The sequence below is a fragment of the Cynara cardunculus genome (assembly GCF_001531365.2).
Source record: "Cynara cardunculus var. scolymus isolate 2C chromosome LG 9, CcrdV1, whole genome shotgun sequence".
NCBI classification, from domain to species: Eukaryota; Viridiplantae; Streptophyta; class Magnoliopsida; order Asterales; family Asteraceae; genus Cynara; species Cynara cardunculus.
This window is the reverse complement of record NC_037536.1, coordinates 6,248,908-6,269,768: the sequence shown is the minus strand read 5'-3', so window position 1 is coordinate 6,269,768 and position 20,861 is coordinate 6,248,908. Positions and strand designations below refer to the sequence as shown.

The window sequence follows — 20,861 nt, the reverse complement described above, 5'->3', positions numbered from 1 at the left end:
ATGGTTCATATATATATATATATATATATATACACATAGTTACATACATTATCAGAGTTTGGTTAAAATGTTAACCATATTGTGTTAACTTTGTGAACCAAACTTAACCAATGAAAATACATCTTTTATCTAGGTTCATATTCATCTCATAATTTAATGACATGGGTAAATATGTAATTTTAGTTTGTATGTAACTCCCATATCATTAATTGGGAGTAACACAAATCAAAAAAATCTCATAATTGTTGTTGATTTAGTATTGGTCTTGTTTTTCTATAATATTGATTTATCTATCTATAATCTTCTTGAATTTGTGATTGTTAAAGGAGACCCGATAGTAAAATTTTCGATATCGTTCAAGCTAATATGGATAAACCCATTGGAAAACAACTCGACAACAATGAGTAGGTTAAAATGGTTTACGATGATGATCGGACTTCGAGTTTCGGAAGTGAAGACAATAATCAAAGAGTTTTGTATTGGAAATGGATTAATATGTTATTGTATTCGTTGTAATCGAAATTATGTTGATTATGATGTTTTTGTGTTTTTTATAGTTCATATTGTGTTGGTAGCTTTTTTTAGTTATTACTACGAGCCCAATTCATATGTTCAAATGGAATGAGTTCATCGTCAACTTAATTTGTTATGCAATCCAATTCTGATAACCATTCGGCTCCATCAGCTGCTTGTGATGCTTAACCTGCAATAGACTGCAACTAGTGTTCATATACGTTCATGTGTGTTCATATATGTTCTAGTAGGGACATGAATGAAGGCATCTAATATTGAATTTATAATTTTTGTTAACTTATTATTGATCTTGTTCTTTTTTTATAATATTGATTTTTCTATCTATAATGTTTTTGAATTTGTGATTGATACAAGTGACCCGGTAGTAAAGTTTTTGGTATCGTTCAAGCTATTATGGATAAACTTATTGTTTATAATGAAGGAATTATTGTTCACAAGTGTTCATATTGTGATTATATATACACTAGTTGCATATCTCAACATTGTTTGCTGCTAAATGTGTTCATAATGAAGAAACTATTGTTCACAAGCTGTTTATATTGTGTTCATACCTGTTTTTTTTATTTATTTTCTTACGTGTAGCAACTATTCTTATTATGTTCATATTGTGTTCATAAATGTTATGCAGTTCAAGTTCATATATATGTCAATTTTTGTTCGTATTTGACACAATGGTTCATATATATATATATATATATATATATATATATATATATATATATATATATATATAGATTTGAGATCATGTGAGACCAATGGTTTTTCGTGAGACCCGTAAGAACAATTCTCAACCCTTGGATTAGATATATAATCTGACAATCTAAACATCCATAAACGCCAAGAAATTTCTTAATAATTACCAAATTGACACCGTGCAATTTAGACCGTTAGATCATTAACTTATAAAGTTAATCAATGAACATAGATTGGTCTTACGGGTCTCACGAAAAACCTTTGGTCTCACGTGAACCCAACTATATATATATATATATATATATAGCTGTGTTCATATGGTTCTTACATTAACAAAAATAAATTAACAAAAAATAATGGGATTTTTTTGATTTTATAACTCCCAATTAATGGTATGGGAATTACATAAAAAAGAAAATTATCTAAATACCCTTTTCTTCTTTGTTCACTTATGTTTTTGAAACTGTAAATTTAAAAACTTAATTTTTTATCATGATTAATCACAATTGTTTATTGTAAAAATCAATGACCAAGATTGATTAACAAAGTTAACACAATAATTTTGGTTAACATTTGAATCAACCTCTATACTATTATATTACATATATGTATTAATATTAAAATATCATCATAATTATTTTAAAAAACCTAAAATAGTTTAATCCAATAGTTAATTTTTATGATTAATTAGTTATTTTAATGGATGAGATATTTATAAAAACCACTTGTATTGAATTTAAATTTATAAATTATTAAGTTCTTGAACTTTTTTTGATTGAATAAGCTGTTGATTTTTTTATGTTAAACGATTAAGTCGTTACATTGTTTTAAAAATTAAATGATTGAGCTTTTTAGAAAATTGGTTACTTAAATTATTTTAACTTTTTTAAAATTGTATAATTTAAAAGTTATTTTTATAAAATGACTTGAATAAAACATAATCACTTTTATAAAAGTAGTATTTTAAATTTCTTGGGTTATTTTAATATTTTTAAAATGATGTAATTGAAAGATTGTACATAAAATAAAATAAAAGAATCAATATCGTGCAACTCACAGAGTCATAGTTATTTAAAAAAAAATCATCCTTACATATATTTTTTTAATAAATAAATCATCGAACTTTTAAAAAATTGGTTATTTAAATCATTTCAACCCAAAAAAAATGCCACATATCATAATTTGTTTGCCTCATAGATTAAATAAGTGAAAAAACGAATTTTAAGTCACGATTTCCTCGATTTTTAATCTATTCATATAGTTGTTAAATATATATTTATTATAATACGTAAGGATCTAATATTATTATTATATTAAATTTAATATGTAGTTTGGTAATATAAAAAAAGTTGTTTTTTTAAATAAATAACTATTAAAAATTACATTTTTAAGGATTATTATTAAAAAGGAGAAAAAATATGTTTTTCTTAAAAATAATTATTAGAAAAAAAAGTAACGCTTTCTAAGGAAAAATATTAAAAAGAAAAAGAAAACATATAATATTTTTTTGGAGAAATTATGATAAAAAATATTTGAGTATTAATTTTTTACAGAATAATAAATAATATTTGTAATAGTAATATATTTATAATTAAAAAAAATAACTAAAAAATTAGTATAAAAAAACAGCAAAAAGACAAAAATACAAAAAGAAAACAAAAATAAATGATTATATAGGAGATATGGATGCCTTTAGTGAGGGATAGATGTGACATTAGCTTCCCCTATATTAAATATCTTATGCAACAAATAAACTCATGCATTCTTCTTATTTGATAAAGTTTGAACTTATGACCTTCTAAAAAATCAAAGACTACGATATCCGTTAGGTCAAAGGTCTTTTGATTGTTATTCGAAATTTTGTAGATAGCAAAAATTGTTTTTGTAAACTTATTTTGATATTTTGTAATTCATAACGAAATCATGTACTTACTATTTAACTAAATTAATAATCAATAAAACATTATTTAACTTATGCTACTTATTAATTTTTAGTCACATACATCAACATTTAAGACTTATGAGCTGTTTATCAAATGCTTATCCGGATAAACGCTTGTTAAGTCACATTACCTTATTGGATGAATATGATAATGATTAAAAATCTTACCTGGTAAGAACGAGACAAGGACCAAGAGTCTTACTCGGTAAGTGAGGGCGACGACTCTTACTACGGTAAGCGCTTACCAGGTAAATCGTTGCATACGATGTTGTTTTAATGAACTAAAATCTTAATCGGTAAGTAAATGATAGTATTAAATTTTACCGGTAAGTACTTACCGGGTAAGTGTTTGGTAAACGACCCCTTACTAACATTCTTAATTCATGATTTGACCTGATTTTGATATAAAATGATGCATATAATTCTTAATAATATTAGACCATCCAATGCGGAACTAGTGGCTTGAGCAACGAGTAATAGAAAAACACTTAACCACAAAATGGTGTTTCATTGATTTGAGCTTGGACTCCAAAGATTAAAAGCACCTAAAAATCAAAGGTTCAAATTCAATAATAAATAAAAATCCCCTTATAGCCATGAAAGTTCAAATACAATAACTCCAGACTACCCGCAAAATAGGTGGTCATCCTGACATATTAATCGATGTTGAATATCCAGATTAATAAAAAAATAATATAAAAATACACGAGTAGTACAAATCTAATTAGAAGATTTGGTTGGATATAAGGAAACTTCCGTACATTTAGACGTGATTTATGTTTAAGAAAAGGACATAAAATGAAGGTGATATATAAGGTGGTTTGAAAAAGGGAAGCATTTTGTATGATTTTTTGAATATATAACAATGGCCGAAGCACCGGCGATCGGAATCGACCTTGGAACAACATACTCATGTGTCGCCGTCTGGAAGCATGATCGGATTAAGATCATACCAAATGATCAAGGCAATAGAACCACACCGTCTTCTGTTGCTTTCCTTGATGAAGAACGACTCATCGGAGATCTCGCCAAAAACCAAGGAGCAATCAACCCTGCTAACACCATATTTGGTCAGCCAACTCAGTTTTCCTACTTTTTGTTCAATGATCTTCATCTTATGATAAGCCATTAGAAAAGTGTTAATATATAAATATATGTAATTTGTTCTTAATAGAGTTGTATGATTTTTCCATTTTGGGGTTTTAGGGTTTATGTTTGCGTAACAACTCCAAAATAGCAACAGGTCTCAGTACAAAGCTTGGATGGCTAATTAACATTGTCTACATTAATTAACTTTGATTAATTATGTTGGGAACTAAGATTATGTTATATTACTTGCCAAATCAAAATCATTGTCGATACAGTTTCTTTGCACTTGGCTAATGGCTTAAACCTTAATTATCCGTTTTGTTCAGATACTAAGAGGTTAATTGGTAGGAGATTTAGTGATTCCAAAGTGCAGGAAGACATGAAGCTGTGGCCATTTAAGGTCATAGAAGGGCCTGGCGACACACCAAAGATTGTTGTTTCCTACAAAGGTCAAGAGAAGGAATTTTTTGTTGAAGAAATTTCCGCAATGATTCTCGGCAAGATGAAAGAAACTGCTGAGGCATACCTTGAAAAACCTGTGAAAAATGCAGTGATAACAGTCCCGGCTTATTTCAATGATTCACAACGTCAAGCAACCAAGGATGCCGGCAAGATTGCTGGATTGAACATCATCCGACTGATCAATGAGCCTACTGCTGCGGCAATTGCATACGGTCTAGATAATAGCTATGATATTATCGACAAGATGAATGTGGTCGTCTTTGATCTGGGCGGTGGCACTATTGATGTCTCTTTATTGACCATTGCGAAAGGGGTTATGTTTGAGGTGAAAGCTGTTGCCGGAGACACTCATTTGGGAGGTGAAGATTTTGATGATAATATGGTGAATCACTGTCTTCAGGAATTCAACAGGAGATGGAATACAGACTTGATGGGGAACCAAAGGGCATTGGGGAGATTGAGATTTGCTTGCGAAAAAGCCAAAAGGATTCTTTCATGCACTACTCACACTTCAATCGAGGTTGATTGCTTGCACGCGGGGATTGATTTTTCTATGAAATTTTATCGAGCTACATTTGAAGAGCTCAACCTGGGTTTGTTCGATAATTGCATCAAGACTGTGGAGGCATGTTTAAGCGATGCAAAGATGGATAAATCATGTGTACATAAGGTCGTTCTTGTTGGTGGCTCAACGAGGATACCAAAGCTCCAACGTATGTTGCAGGAATTTTTCGATGGCAAAGAGTTATGCAAGAGCTTGAACCCTGATGAGGCAGTCGCATATGGTGCCGCCATCATGGCTGCAAAGTTTAGTGGTAACAGCGACAAGAGAGTTCAAGATTTGTTGTTATTGGATGTCACTCCTTTATCACTTGGTATCGAGGCAACCGGAGAGGTAATGGATGTTGTGATACCACGGAACACTCCAATACCTGCAAGAAAGACCAAAAATTATTATACAAATTATCACAATACAACCGCCTTATGTTTCGTAGTTTATGAAGGTGAAAGAACTAGATCTACTTATAACCATTTCTTGGGGAAGTTGTCAATTTTTGGAATTCCATGTGGTCCCAAATTAGACCCGAAAGTTAGTGTATGCTTTGAAATCGATGCCAACGGTATCTTGACAGTGACGGCTGAGATATTATCTACCGGTAAGACGGAGAAACTCACGATTACCAATGAAAACGGAAGACTCTCAACGGAAGAGGTTGAGAAGATGGTAAAAGATGCTGAGGAGTACAAAGATGAGGACCAAGAATACAAGAAGAAAGCAGATGCACGCAATGCATTGGAGGATTGCTTATACAACATGAAGAATAAGATCAAAGAATACAACATCAAGAAGTGGGTGCACACTAAGATCTTGAAGAATATGGAGAAGGTTGTTGCTGATACGATCGAGTGGCTTGAGGACAACCAAACTGCACCCGCTGACGAGCTTCAGCGCAAGAAGGTATGCCTCGAGTCTGTATGCATGCCAAAGTTTTAGTTGTCGGATTATATATAGTCGTTAAACTTGTGGGATTTCGTCGCTTTTGAGTAACTTGCAAAGGGTTAAAACCGAACATAGGCCGGAGAAGGAAAAAAAAAAAACTTACCAAAATCTTTTGTTGGTGTTGTTACTTGATTCTCAAGTGAGATTTTGCCTCGATTCGAAAGGAATTTAATGGGTCGTATATCGAACGCTTACTCGGTAAACGTTATCAGGTCATTTACTTTACCCGGTAAACGGACCTAAGTCTTAATAAATTATTTTTACCTGGTTAGTTCTTAACGGATAAGTTCACTTGTTTTAATATTCAGACTATATAACTTACGGTATCTGAGTAGTTATTTCAAATGAAGAGGAGGTTTTAATATATAGAAGAAATATGATGCAAATTTTAGCATTAATATTTATTAACTAGTTGTGTATCCATGCAATACAGCGGGAGCTGTAAATTTTAATGATTTTGAAGTTTCACTGGTTTTATTAAAGAAGATTTAATGATGATATAAGTTACATTTGGTCTTTACATATTAATGCAATTTGAATAAATAAGAGTTATGGTTTCAATTACAGTCTATCATTGGAAAAAATTGTATGATAATTTCAAAATCCAACATATTTAAACGATTCCACAAATGCGTTCGATTTGCACCAAGAGCAAACAATCAAGATATCGAGAGCGAGACCGAAAGTTATAGAGCAATTGAATGAGAGATGAATGAGATAACTTTTAATAACTCCTGATGAATATTAGTTTGAATCTCACCTTGGGGGATGGGAAGAAGACAGAGATGTATGAGAGAGTGAAAGCATGCATGTAATGTGTCAAAAGTATCTTGGGAACATGAAAAGAAAATGTAATAATTTGCATTGGTACCTTGTACTATATGTTATTTTAATTGTAGATTAAGAGATTTTAAGATTGAATGTATAAAGTAGTAGTAATTAATGCATAATGAGTTGAGTTTTAAGACTTTTAAGATCTTGTGTATAAATATATAGTACTTTGTGCATTAAAAATTGTTTTTAAGACTTTTGATAAATCTGGTTTATAAAATAGTATAGATAGTGTATTTTTTTTATTATTTTTAATTTTATTATATAAAATAAAATTAATTGTATAAATATTATTTAAAACTAGTCATTATTGTTTTGTTTTGGTTTATACATTAATTAATGTGGTCGCATATAATATTTGAAAACTAGGTACATGAAAATGCTTCTAACTTAATGGTTAAACGTTAATGGTGGTTAGAAAGATAGCGTCTTACGTTTTCACACATTATAATATTATCTAAAGGGTCAATTACATAAAAAATTAACGTATTTTAACTTGATTTTTATTTTGGGTAATGTATTTTTAAAACTTTTATTTTGGTAACTATGTAAAGTTTAAAAAATTTAAGTACCCGAGCAATCAGTTGAAGCATTAATCGGTTATCGTGTTGATGTGACGAGTGATGTGATATCCAACTCAGTATTATTTGCTGACGTGGTTAGTAACATTGATTTTTTTAAATCTAAAATTAGTCTTCAACCGGTTACTCAAGTACTTAAATGTTTAAAATTTTATATCTTAGGTACCAAAATAGAAGTTTTAAAAATACGTTACTAAAAAAAGGAATCAAGTTAAAGTACGTCATTTTTTTAAGCAATTTACCCTTATCTAAAATGAAGTAAATAGAGATTTTATAGATTTTGGGTTATAATTGTTTTGCTTCAATAAAAGTTCTAAAACAATTTTACACCCGCAAAAGTAAGGATCTATTTGTTAGCAACTTAACGAGACTCACAACTTATTATGTCAACTATATATGATTGTTTAGTAGGAACTTAATGATATAGAAATGAGTTTATTCAGTAAACTTCTAAGGGGAACTTTATGCAGCCAATTTTTTTTCTAAAGTTATCCCTCCAAATTAAAAACATGCTCCTTTATTCTATGAAACAACCCTCTTAAACAAAAACATTTTCAATCTATAAAGACATATTAATCCACATAAACAATTTTTCACATATGACTTAATGAAAAACTAACCAAATAATTCCTAAGAGAGAGATGATGAAATTCTCACCATCTAAAATTAATTGCTTTGAAGGAATATTTAAAAGAGAAAAGTATTACTTTATTAAATAAATTAATAAAATACCTAATTTTGCCTTAAAAAATAAAATATCTGTTGTATTTGAATTTAATTTTTTTTTTATAAATTTTGATTTTTGATAATTTATTTTCAAGAACTTGTTAAAAATTATGTTGGATGATTCTTCGTGTTGGTGTGTTGTATTAGAAAAAGCCTAATATAGAGTGGTCCCTCTTGATCTTGAATTGGATTTGGAGTTATAAGACAACATTTTCGACTTATCAAAAACAAAACACTTGTTATCATTATTTTAGCCACAAAATTCGAAACAAATTGATTGAAATGTTGGCTTTCGATGTAAAGAATGAAATCATTACAAAGATCAAAGAGACAAAGTATTTTTCAGTTATTCTTGATTGTACTTTGGATGCAAGTCATAGAATAAATGACTTTGATTATAAGATGTGTGTGATATGTCAAGTTCTCCTATACAAGTCGAAGAGTTATTTGTAGAGTTTTTAGTTGTAGAAGATACATTAGGTTTAGGACTTTATAATCTATTACAAGATGTTTTGTAGTTGCTTGATTTAGATATTAATTGCATGTGGGGACAAAGGTATGACAATGAGTCTAATATGAAAGAGAAACATCAACATGTGTAAAAAAGATTACTTGATATAAATCCTAGAGCCTTTTATATGCCACGTGGTTGTCATAGTCTTAGGAGCCGTTTACCTAAATACTTACTCGGTAAATGCTTATCAGGAGAAACCAACATTATAATTTATTTTTATCGGATAAGATTGTAGTACATTAAAACGGTATCATATGCATCAATTTACCCGGTAAGTGCTTACCCGGGTAAGAGTCGTCACCCTCACTTACCGGGTAAGACTCTCCATCATAATCATTGCTTTTACTAGGTAAAATTCTTGGCTCTTGCCATGTTAATCCGGTGAGAAAAATTGTCTGATAAGCACTTACTGGGTAAGTGTTTAATACACGACCCCTTAATTTAGTTTTATGTCACATGACACATGTCACAAAGCAAAAACTTTTTTTTTTTGATACTTGTGAGAGAATATACAATGTGTAAAGAGATGAACTCTTTTATTAGAATATTTGACATTGAAATCTTTATCTTCTACTTGTTGGAAAAGTCATACTGAAAGTGTTAAAAGGTATTCAAAACTCAAGTTGGCCAAATCGAAGATGCTTTAATGCAATTAGCTCAAGTGAGAATAGAAAAGTCTATAGAAATGTTGAATCTTTGGTAAATGGTGAACTTTCAAGTTTTGCATTTATTATAAGTTTGGTTATTTGGCATGAAGTTTTATATTGAATTAATTTAGTTAGTAAGAAATTACTGTCTAAAGATTGCTTCTTGATATTGCAGTACAAAATCTAGAGGCATTAGTTATATATTTTGAAAAATATAGGGAAAATGGGTTTACATGTGCTATTAATGAGGCTAAAGAAATCGCAGATAATATGGGAGTTGAGCCCAAATTTGCTGTAAAACGTTCTATTTCGAGGAATTTTTTATGAAACTTCAAGTACCGACACAAAACAATAATCTGCTCAAAAGACCTATAAAACTTATTACTCTCTTGTTTTAGTCGATATGACTCTTTCTCAATTACGAACTAGATTTGAACAAATGAAAGAATTTGAATCTATTTTTGGCTTCTTGTCTGACGGACGAAAGTTAGTTTGTTTTTATGATGATGAGCTGAAAATATGTTTTTTGAATCTTGAACTTGTTTTAACAAATGGTGATCATTCTGATACCAATGGAAAGTATTTGTTTATGAAGTTACAAGTTTTGCCGAGAATGTTACCGGAAGAAACATCAGAGAGACAAAATTCTTGGACATCCATACAAATTATGGAGTTTGCAAAGAAGATGAATGTTTTCCCACATGTCATGCTTGCTTATAGAATTTTGTTGACTGTTTCCGTCATCGTAGCATCTGTAGAAAGAAACTTTTCGAAGTTAAAGTTGTTGAAATCATTTTGCGGTCTACCATGAGTCAAGAAAGATCGAACAAGTTAGCAATTTTGAGTATTGAGAGTAAGTTTTTAGCAAATATTAACTATGATAAAGTGAATGATATTTTTTCTTCAGGAGGGCATCATTTTAGGTGATGTATTTTATGTTTTGTTATATAGGGTTTTGGTTTATGTTCTCTTGTATAATTTTTGTTATATTTAATAAAAGTTGGCAATGGGGATGAACTGACTAGCTTAACTAGTTTCCAAACCCCTTCAAAAAGTTTATTTTGCTTTTCATATGCGTATATAAGGGGCATTTTTTTTGGCCTTTCGCCATGGGCACCCGAAAACTCAAGACCGACCATGTTGGCTATCTGATCTACGCCAAGAAAGATATGAAGTCAGAGAGAACAAGACTTTCAAGAGGGTTGTTAACCGTTTTGGTCAAATCTTTAAGTAATCATGCTATAATGACTAGTATCTTATCTATACTAGCCTCAGACCCATCTCTATGGGATTTACTGGTTTGTTTTGTTTGGTTTATAGAAGTAGACATTCTCTTTTTCATCTCTTCAAAAATTGAATTGAATAAGGAACCATGGTTGTGTGCCAATGCTTTTTATATACAGATATATAATTGTTATCTAATTCTTAGATTAGAAATGGGAATTGATGTTCTTTTCTTCTTCGGGTACAAAACAAAGAAGGGCTTGAAGTCACAAACGATATGTCCACTGTAGAGCACCTCAAACATCAAGGTACACTACTCTTTCAAGAACACGACGTACTTATTTTTGAGGTCAGAGAAGATTTATAATAAAACTTATGAATTAAAAACATATATTCAAAGGCGGACCCATAACTTTTTCAAGTGGAAACACAAAATAATCAACATAAAATACAATAAAATATATATTAACTGTTAAAACTACGTTTTATAAAATGATATATAAGTGGTTTTCTGTAACACCCAAATGGTTTCTTTTTCTTTTCTGCTCTCCCCCTAAAGAAAAATTAAAAGAGAACCAAAATGTAAAAAACAAAGAACGTAGAGGAGCTATGACTTCACTGGTGTAACTTCGGTTTGCTACAAAGTGTTTCAATGGTGATTTGGATAATTGCTATTGCAGATGTACATACTAGGCAGGTTCCAATGCTAGCTATCTAAGCTGTTTTGAACGTTCAACATAGCACTGTTTAAGACTTGTATATTTGTTCTTTTATCATCTAGGTTTGTTCTTTAGTTCTTGTTGATTACTGTTCTTATTGTTATTAATCACGTTTTTGTGTATAAAATGGATTATTGTTATTTTTAAGGATATATTGTAGTGGTACATGTGCTTAATGAGTTGACAAGCTAAACGGTAACCAAATTTATGTTTATTTCTTAGTTATTGCTATTGCATTGTCGAACACCAAATCATATGATAAATATAAATTGAAAGTTTGTGTTTGTAACTCTCAAAGATTGTTATACACCGTTAATATGAACTGCTATCGTTTTTATTCTTATGTTTAACGTAAACAGTGTGTCCTTTAGTTAATGTTATTGAGAAAAATAATTGATTTTAATGTAATTGAGATGATCAATTGTTGCATCTTTAATACTTCTAAAACTGCAATTGCAACATGTGGTAGTACAACTGTCACTTGGAAGTTCATTAGAGAGTTGGTTGAAAATGGTGCGGTATCTTTGGGACGATGTTTTTGAAGTTCATTAGAAAGTTGGTTGAAAACGGTGCGGCATGTTCAAGAGTCACCACCCTCGCTAACTAAGATTGTTGGTCCTCAAATTGCCTCTTATCGGATAAGACTCGCGGTTCCGCCATGCTCATCTGGTAAGATATGTGTCCCAGTAAACACGTAGCCAACGCTTGGTAAACGTCCAGGTAAGCACTTCAAATAAATTTCTCCCTTCATTTTTTCAATTGTTCTTAATCAAAATTATGGTAATGTTAAGTCTTAGTCGTTAATAATTCTTCTTCAACTGAGGAAAGATATTGGTGCAAAGATTACAAGGAAAAGAGTCGTTATTATCTTTGTGGAGATTGCCATATAACAAGTTCTCTAGGGACTTTTAATCAGAATCATACCCCAGAACATTGGCTAGAATTGGTAAAATCAGTGATAAACTGTGACGGTATTTATAGATTGTTAACTGGACAATATGAATTTGTTGCATGATTTTTAAAGCCATTTAAAAATCTAATAACTATCAAAGCAAGTTGTTTAATTGAGATTTCTTTTATTATTTAGAATTTGCATCCATACATTTAGAGGATGTTTACCAAACTCTTACCCGGTAAGTGCTTACCAGTAAGTTTAACACTATCATTTACTTACCAGATAAGATTTTAGTCTACCAAAACGGTATCGTATGCAACAATTTACCCGGTAAGCACTTACCATGGTAAGAGTCATCACCTTCACTTACCGGGTAAGACTCTGAGTCCTTATCTCGCTCTTACTGAGTAAGATTCTTGATCCTTACCATATTCATCCAGTAAGGTAAAATGACTTGGTGTTCACTCACCCGAGTAAGCGTTTGGTAAACGGCCCTTTAGTCAAACTGTTGTTTAGCCCATGTCTATGTGTTGAGTGGGGAAAATTTAGGAGTCGTTTATCAAACACTTACAGATAAAAATCACCATCTTCATTTACCTTATTGAGTAACATTCTCGGCCATCAACATGGATTGTTGGTAAACGTTTTATCACTCGGTAAGTGTTTACTAGGTAAAAGTCACCATTATTGTTTACCAGGTAAAACTCTTGATCATTGTCTTGTCTCTTACCGGGTAACAATGTTAGAAGTTCTTGAATTTCTGCAGGTATCCCATATTTATGACGGAAATGTTTTATTCTTATCTTATCGTTAAATTTTTACGTTCCTTCGTATTGCACGCAGACCCGTTCCTGGTATTTTATGGGCCCTAGACAAAGCATAAAAAAGGCCCTCGATAAGTACGGAGATAACATTTCATATCTCGTTTTTATCATTAGAAATAACATTGAATTCAGTGATTACTAATAATTCATATAAAACCGTTTTTCCAAGTATTTTTAATCGCAAAAACAATCAATAATTATATTCAAGTTAATATTATCTAACATATCATTTATATAACATCATCAATCCATTCCACAATAAAAAATACATCTTATGATATACCTTAATATATAGATTGACATCATTTGGGATCATAATATTGGCCATAGGCGGACCTACATAGGTGCCATGGGTGGCACGTGCCACCGTATCGTTTCTCCGCCGAAGAGTAAAAAATTTAGGTTTCGTGAACGGTGCAACCGTATTAATTTGTTGTGTGCCACCGTATGTATTTTAAAACTACAATGAGAACAAGTTTTATTTGTTAGAGTTGGTTTTCAAGACTTTTATTCTACCCTACACCCAAGTCCGAATCATAAACGGTGCCACCGTTTGAAAAAAAATTCCTATATTTTTTTTCTTATGGTCAAATGGTGCCACCGTTTAAAAAAAATTATGGGTTTGTCCCTGATATTGGTTGTTCTAAGGGGCCGTTTACCAAACGTTTATCCAAGTAAGCGCTTACCAAGTAACATTACCTCACTGGAAGAATATGGTAAGGACCAAGAATCTTACCCTGTAAGAGTGAGACAAAGACCAAATGTCTTACCCAGTAAGTGAGGGTGATTACTCTTACCACCGTAAGCGCTTACCGGGTAAATTATTGCATACGATGTCGTTTTAGTGGACTAAAATCTTACCCGGTAAGTAAATAATAGTATTAAATTTTACCGTTAGTACTTGCCGGGTAAGTATTTGGTAAACAACCCCTAAGTAATACTATGTAAATTCATATAAATCTTGGGTTTCCATCTCACCATAAGTTAAAGTTCACCGTTTTATTTACAAACTTTTTCGGCTACTAATATAGTACTATATTATAAAACAATTGGACCCTTATTTCTTGTAGGCCTTGGGCAAAAAGTCTACCTCTTAATAGTTTTAAAACCATCTGAATGACTTTGTATCTTGGGTCTCCCTAAACCATTCAACGCTCCAATTTTATTTTGAACGATTATCAAATAACCGTATTTCATTTTCTATTATATCATAAAAATATTTTAATCATTCTGATTACTTAACCATCATGTATCAAATCATTCAACAACTGCTAAATAGCTGCTTAATGGTGAGGAGACTTAATGGTGAAGAAAAACAAAAGGACCAAAAGGAACTGTTCAAATAATCTCTGGGCCCTTTCTGGCGCATTATAAAGGTGCGATGATGGTTTGAAAATTGAAAAGGAAAAGCTCACTTTATATGTAGCGGGCACTTTACTTGTAATGGACCGAAGAGGAATCGGAGCACCGGCGATCGGCATCGATCTTGGAACTACATACTCATGTGTGGCGGTCTGGAAGGATGATCGGATCGAGATCATCACCAATGATCAAGGCAACCGGACCACACCGTCTTTTGTTGCTTTTCTTGATGAAGAACGACTCATCGGTGATGGCGCCAAGAATCAAGGATCAATCAACCCTGCTAACACGATATTTGGTCAGCCAATCCATTTTTCCTACTTTTCTTTATCGAATGCTTTTCATTTTTATTTCCAATTAGTCATTAGAAAAGTTATACATTCATGGACGGAGCTGTATGCAACATCCAGAAGATGTGAATGGTAAATATTGGAGTTGGTTTGTAAGAACATTGTTTCGATCCCTGATGCCATTAATCTTTTGAAGCAAAGCTACCCCATTAGTTCCATTTTAGGGTTTAAGGGGTTCTTTTATAAAGGGTTTTAGGGTTTAAGTTTGCTTACAGCTCCAAAAACTAAATACACAGGTGACTGTTTTTTTGAAACTGTGGAAATAGACTCCAAACCTTGATAACAAGAAGTCTTGATTAAACCACCACCTGTTCAAAAAACTAGCAAACCATTTAGCTTTTGATTATGTTGGGAACTTGAACTTCTTTAGGGAATCAAAATCCTTGTTGATATAGTTTGTTTTCACTTGGCTCTTTGCTTGATTAACTGTTGATTTTCAGATGCTAAGAGATTGATTGGAAGGAAATTTAGTGATTCGAAAGTGCAGGAAGACATGAAGTTGTGGCCATTTAAGGTCATGGAAGGGCCTTCCGACACACCAAAGATTGCTGTCTCCTATAAAGGTCAAGTGAAGGAGTTTTTTGCTGAAGAAATTTCATCGATGATTGTTGGCAAGATGAAGGAAACTGCAGAGGCATACCTTGGAAAAGTTGTGAAAAATGCTGTGATAACAACCCCGGCTCATTTTAATGATTCACAACGTCAAGCAACAAAGGATGCTGGTGTTATTGCTGGATTAAATATCATCCAGCTGATCAATGAGCCTACTGCTGCTGCAATTGCATATGGTTTAGATAATAAGTCTAACATTATTGGCAAGATGAATGTGGTCGTCTTTGATCTGGGTGGTGGCACTTTTGATGTCTCTTTGTTGACAATCACGGAAGAGGGTACTTTTGAGGTGAAAGCTGTTGCTGGTGACACTCATTTGGGAGGCGAGGATTTTGATAGCTGCATGGTGGATCACTGTGTTCGCGAATTCAAAAAGAGATGGAATAAGGACTTGAACGGGAACCAAAGAGCTATGGGGAGGTTGAGATTTGCGTGTGAGAAAGCAAAAAGGATTCTTTCATGCACTACTCAGACTTCAATTGAGCTTGATTGTTTACAAGAGGGGATTGATTTTTCCATGAAATTTAGTCGGGCTAAATTTGAAGAGCTGAATATGGGTTCATTCGATAACTGCATTAAGACTCTAGAGACTTGTTTAAATGATGCAAAAATGGAGAAGTCATGTGTAAATGAGGTGATTCTTGTTGGTGGCTCAACTAGGATACCAAGGGTCCAACATATGTTGCAGGAATTTTTCGATGGCAAAGAGTTATGTAAGAGCGTGAACCCTGATGAGGCAGTTGCATATGGTGCAGCGGTTATGGCTGCAAAGTTAAGTGGTAACAGTGACAAAAGAGTTCAAGATTTGTTGCTATTAGATGTCACTCCTTTGTCACTAGGTACACAGATCAATGTAGGAGTAATGGATGTTCTGATACCACGGAACACTCCTATACCTGCAAATAAGTCCAAACAGTATGTGACAGATTGTGACAACCAATCTGCCATGGATGTTGAAGTTTATCAAGGTGAAAGATCCAGATGTACAGATAACCATTTGCTAGGAAATCTCAAGGTTTCTGGAATTCCATTTGCTCCCAGAGGAGTCTCTATAGTTGGCGTATGCTTTGAAATAGATGCCAGTGGTATCCTCACAGTCACAGCTGAGATATTATCTACGGGTAAGACTAGGAAACTCGCCATTACCAATGAAAATGGAAGACTCTCCAAGGAAGAGATTGAGAAGATGGTAGCTGATGCTGAGAAGTACAAACATGAGGACCATGAATACAAGAAGAAAGCAACTGCACGCAATGCATTGGAGGATTGCTTATACAAAATGAAGAATAAGATCAGAGAATACAAGATCAAGAAGGAGGTCAGCCCTGAGATCTTGAAGAACATGATGGATGCTATTGCTGCTATGACCGAGTGGCTTGAGGACAACCAAACTGCACCTCTTGAGGAGCTTCAGCGCATGAAGGTACGCCTTGAGTTTGTATGCTTGGCAATGATTTAGTTCTAAGATTATGTTCGTTGAACTTTTAAGATTTCATAGATTTTAATACAATGATGTTGAAGAGTAACTTGCAAAGACTTAAATCCGAACCTAGACTGAAAATGAAAAACTTTCAACCCACGAACCAAATCATTATGCAACACTTTGGTATCAATTGAGAAGCGACGGGGTTAATTTATGTTATTGGTCGATGATCTTCATCTAAGAGGCTTATGTTTGATTCTTGACGCTTACCCGAATAAGTGCTTTCCGGTAAAATTCAAGCCTATCACTTACAGGGTAAGATTTTAGTCCACCAACGGTATCATATGCAACAATTTACGTGGTAAGCGCTAACCATGGTAAGAGCTGTCGCCCTCACTTACCGGGTAAGATTCTCGGTCCTTGCCTTTGCTTTTACCGGATGAGATTTTTGGTTCTTGCCATATTCATCTGATAAGATAATGTGACGTGGTAAGCGCTTACCCGGATAAACGTTTGGTAAAAGGTCCCTTACTGTTGACAAAGGAAAATATTAGTTTTAGTAAGTTCAATAAAATGTTATATATATATATAGATATAGATATAGAGGGAGGTTCAAATGATAAAGTTAGGCAAAAATGGTAAGAACTTAAGGTTAGAATAAATAATTCATATGTGAACCATGGTGAACTCTAAAAAAAATCCATTTGAAGATGGATATGTGAACCTACATTTGCTTACCCATCTTTCTTAACAAAATTTTACATATAAATCATTTATTTGTACGTTTTTACCATTTATATATGCTTGCATCCAATGGACATGAAAGAACGAGTTTAATGGCTGTTTACCAACACAAATCTGGTAAGCGCTTGTCGGGTAAGAGTCTAAACCTTGCTTACCTTGTTAGATAAGATTTTTGGTCATCAAAATAGCATAGTATAGGCATTTCTTATCCCGGAAACGCTAATTGGGCAATAGTCGCCACCCTTACTTAACAGGTAAGATTCTCGGTTAGCTAAATGTCAGTTAGCAAACTGGCACAGTAAAATTGTTGGTAAAGATTAGGATAAGCATTTCTTACCTGGTAAGAAGCCATAAGTGTTTAGTTACCTGGTACTAGAGATGGCCAAATGGGCCCGGCCCGGCCCGTAACCGCCGGAGGACCGGAATCGGAACCGGGACCGGAACCGGCCCGGGACCGGTATGGACCGGTTGTGGACTGCCGGTTATGGATTTTAACGTTTTATTAGACCGAGACCGGTTAAGACCGGAACCGGTTATGTAACCGGTTATAGGACCGGCCCGGCCCGGCCTGGTCAACAAAAGTCAACGTGTATATATATATATAACAAAACGTATTTATAAAATTAAACGTATATATACATATATATACATACATATATATATATATATATATATATATATATATATATAACAAAACATATTTTTAAACGTATTTATAATAAAACTTATTTATATAAAACATATTAAAAATTTATTAATAAACAAAAGTTTGAAAAAAAAATATTTTTTTGGCCGGGACCGGTTATGGGACCGGATTCCTTAACCGGTTACCGGTAAGTTTGACCGGTTACAAGGTATTTCACCGGAACCGGGATCGGGACCGGTTATGGCAGGATCGGTTACCGCTGGTTTTTGTCTTGATTAGAACCGGTATGGACCGGTTAAGGACCGGCCCGGGACCGGATTTTGGCCATCTCTACCTGGTACAACGGTAAATGTTAGTAAACAACCCTATAAACTGAAGATAACCGATGTTGCATTTTCGATTTGGCTTGCTAAATGTTTTTTTGTAAGGGATGTATACCAAACATTAATTGGGTAAGCGTTTACCAGGTGAGCATGTCAATGACCTATAATCTTACCTGATGGTTGAAAATGATGATTCTTTTCTGGTTAGCGCTTCTCTTATAAGAGATGTTTACCAATAATCTTACAATGTTGTTTTGATGGCCTAAAATCTTACCCAGTTACAGGGATACAAATGAGATGATGAAATTGGTTTGTTTCATAAGATTTCCTTTTATATGCTGTATTGGAGGATATTTCCTTGTCATCATGTCCTCAACTTTTTCATGAAATCTTTTCAAGTCGAGGTTCTTTAAGAAAACAACTCTCACTTCTTTGAAATAAAGGTAAAGTTTGTATGCATGCATCTTGTTCTTTCAAAAACCTTACTCCTGGGTGATAAGAGCAAAATGAACGACACTTGGACCGAGGTTGGTAAAAAAAAGACCAGTTAGGGGAGGACTAGTTACTACTCGTTGTGACTGTTCAATCCAGTTCTTACCGGTTAAGCAAATTGAGCCATCAATCGGTTAATTGACCAGTTATAGGATCGGTAAGTTTTTCTTGAATATTTGCAATGCCATGTGTCTTCGATTGGTCAATGGAGTTTATGTTTTTTTTAGTTGCCATTTTGGAAATGTATAAACTATGTTTGGTTGTGTTTTTTATACTTCTCTTTCAACGTCTCTCAACTCTAAGAAACCGTTTACCAAATGTTTACCACTAAGTCAATAATTTGTGATGTCGATTTGCTGTTTGTTGTATATTAATTCGGGTTCTAAATTTTCTTCATTTTGACGTAACGTGTTCCAAACTTCTAATTCAAAATGGCCTCACACAATTTCGATTCTCAAACAGTTGGTTCTCAAGCAAGGGCCTTCTATTTCCAAATTTGCCGTTGAAGTAATCATCGACTATAATCGAAAAATACCCGTTTAGAAAATTTACAATTTGACGATATTGTCAAGTGGGAAAATGAAAAGCACAATGCAAAATATGTTGTCGAAGTAACCATCGAACATAACTAAAAATACCCATTTAAAGAAAACAATTTGCTAACACGATTGAGTGGGAACATTAAAGCGCAACGCAAAAAAGTGACCTCTTTTTATAATTCATAGTGAGATTAACTCGTGAAAAACATATTGTGTAACCATCAAGAACTTTATGCATTCGATGCAAACTGGTTAAAGCAGATCGAGTTAGAGTTTTGATGTCGAGTTAATGTTGACTCTGCAAGCAAAGTCGGTGATCCAAAAAGATGTATTATTCTGTCATTTTGATGACCCGAAAATTACGAGATGAATTCAAACACTGCTTCAATCAAAATACTAAAACGTAAGCCTTTCTACTCTTAAACAAGATACATTTACATTATGAAAAATTACAAGAATGTAAATGCACGATTTATTTTAAACTTCACAACTTGTTTCATTCTAACTTGTGACGTTTGGAGTGCTCCAAACACTTTACCACATTCATCATATTTCATATATATATAGACTTGGAATCATGTGAGACCAATGATTTTTCGTGAAACCCGTAAGACCAATTCTCAACCCTTGGATTCAATCTATAATCTAAACATTCATAATCACAAATTGCCACGAGACTTCTCAATAATCACAAAATTGCCATCGTACAACTTTAGACCATTAGATCATTATAAATTGATCAATAAACATAAATTGGTCTCACGAAAAACTCTTGATTTCACGTGAACTCAACCTTATATATATATATATATATATATATATATATAGGTGGAGGTTCAAACGAGAACCCCTATGATTTACGAAAACGCAAGAACAACTCAATAACCACAAACTTTTTTAATTAATAAATTAACTTTTATTATATATATAAATAATTTAATAAGGGCAGTAATGTAATTAAGTAATTTTTATAATTTTTATTTTATTTTAATTAACCATGTTTATCTTCACGTTTCCACGTCTTCTTCTCCTTCATTGATCACGTCTTCTTCTCCTTCATTGATCACGTCTTCTTCTCCTTCATTCATGCGTCTCCAAATCACACCCATATCACACCAAATCGGTAGTCGATTTCTTAAGTTAACCCTAACCGAACGGAATCCTTGTGATAATTGTGTGATAATCACA

The 20,861-nt window shown here is 33.0% G+C and overlaps 1 protein-coding gene across 2 annotated transcripts; it reads left to right on the top strand.

Annotated features, from left to right (window-relative positions):
* The first annotated feature begins 4,034 nt into the window (after positions 1 to 4,034).
* On the top strand, positions 4,035 to 17,128 carry LOC112518125 (heat shock cognate 70 kDa protein-like). Of its 2 annotated transcripts, XM_025125705.1 has the most exons (4): positions 4,035 to 4,239; positions 4,585 to 5,595; positions 14,648 to 14,842; positions 15,335 to 17,128. In XM_025125705.1, exons 1-4 carry the CDS (start codon positions 4,035 to 4,037, stop codon positions 16,963 to 16,965), a joined length of 3,042 nt encoding a protein of 1,013 aa, XP_024981473.1. In that variant the 3' UTR covers positions 16,966 to 17,128. The 2 variants fall into 2 exon arrangements, with proteins under 2 accessions (XP_024981473.1, XP_024981472.1); XM_025125704.1 differs by lacking the exons at positions 14,648 to 14,842; positions 15,335 to 17,128 and adding an exon at positions 5,918 to 6,299 and having other exon boundaries at positions 4,585 to 5,527.
* Positions 17,129 to 20,861: the final 3,733 nt, after the last annotated feature.

What these genes read in the sequence shown, in the direction of transcription:
- LOC112518125 (XM_025125705.1), top strand. Translation starts at nt 4,035, where the DNA reads ATGGCCGAAGCACCGGCGATCGGAATCGACCTTGGAACAACATACTCA. An exon ending in TGTCACTCCTTTATCACTTG is followed by an intron (nt 5,596 to 14,647) that starts GTATCGAGGCAA and finishes GAGGAATCGGAG; the next exon opens with CACCGGCGATCGGCATCGAT. An exon ending in CCCTGCTAACACGATATTTG is followed by an intron (nt 14,843 to 15,334) that starts GTCAGCCAATCC and finishes GTTGATTTTCAG; the next exon opens with ATGCTAAGAGATTGATTGGA.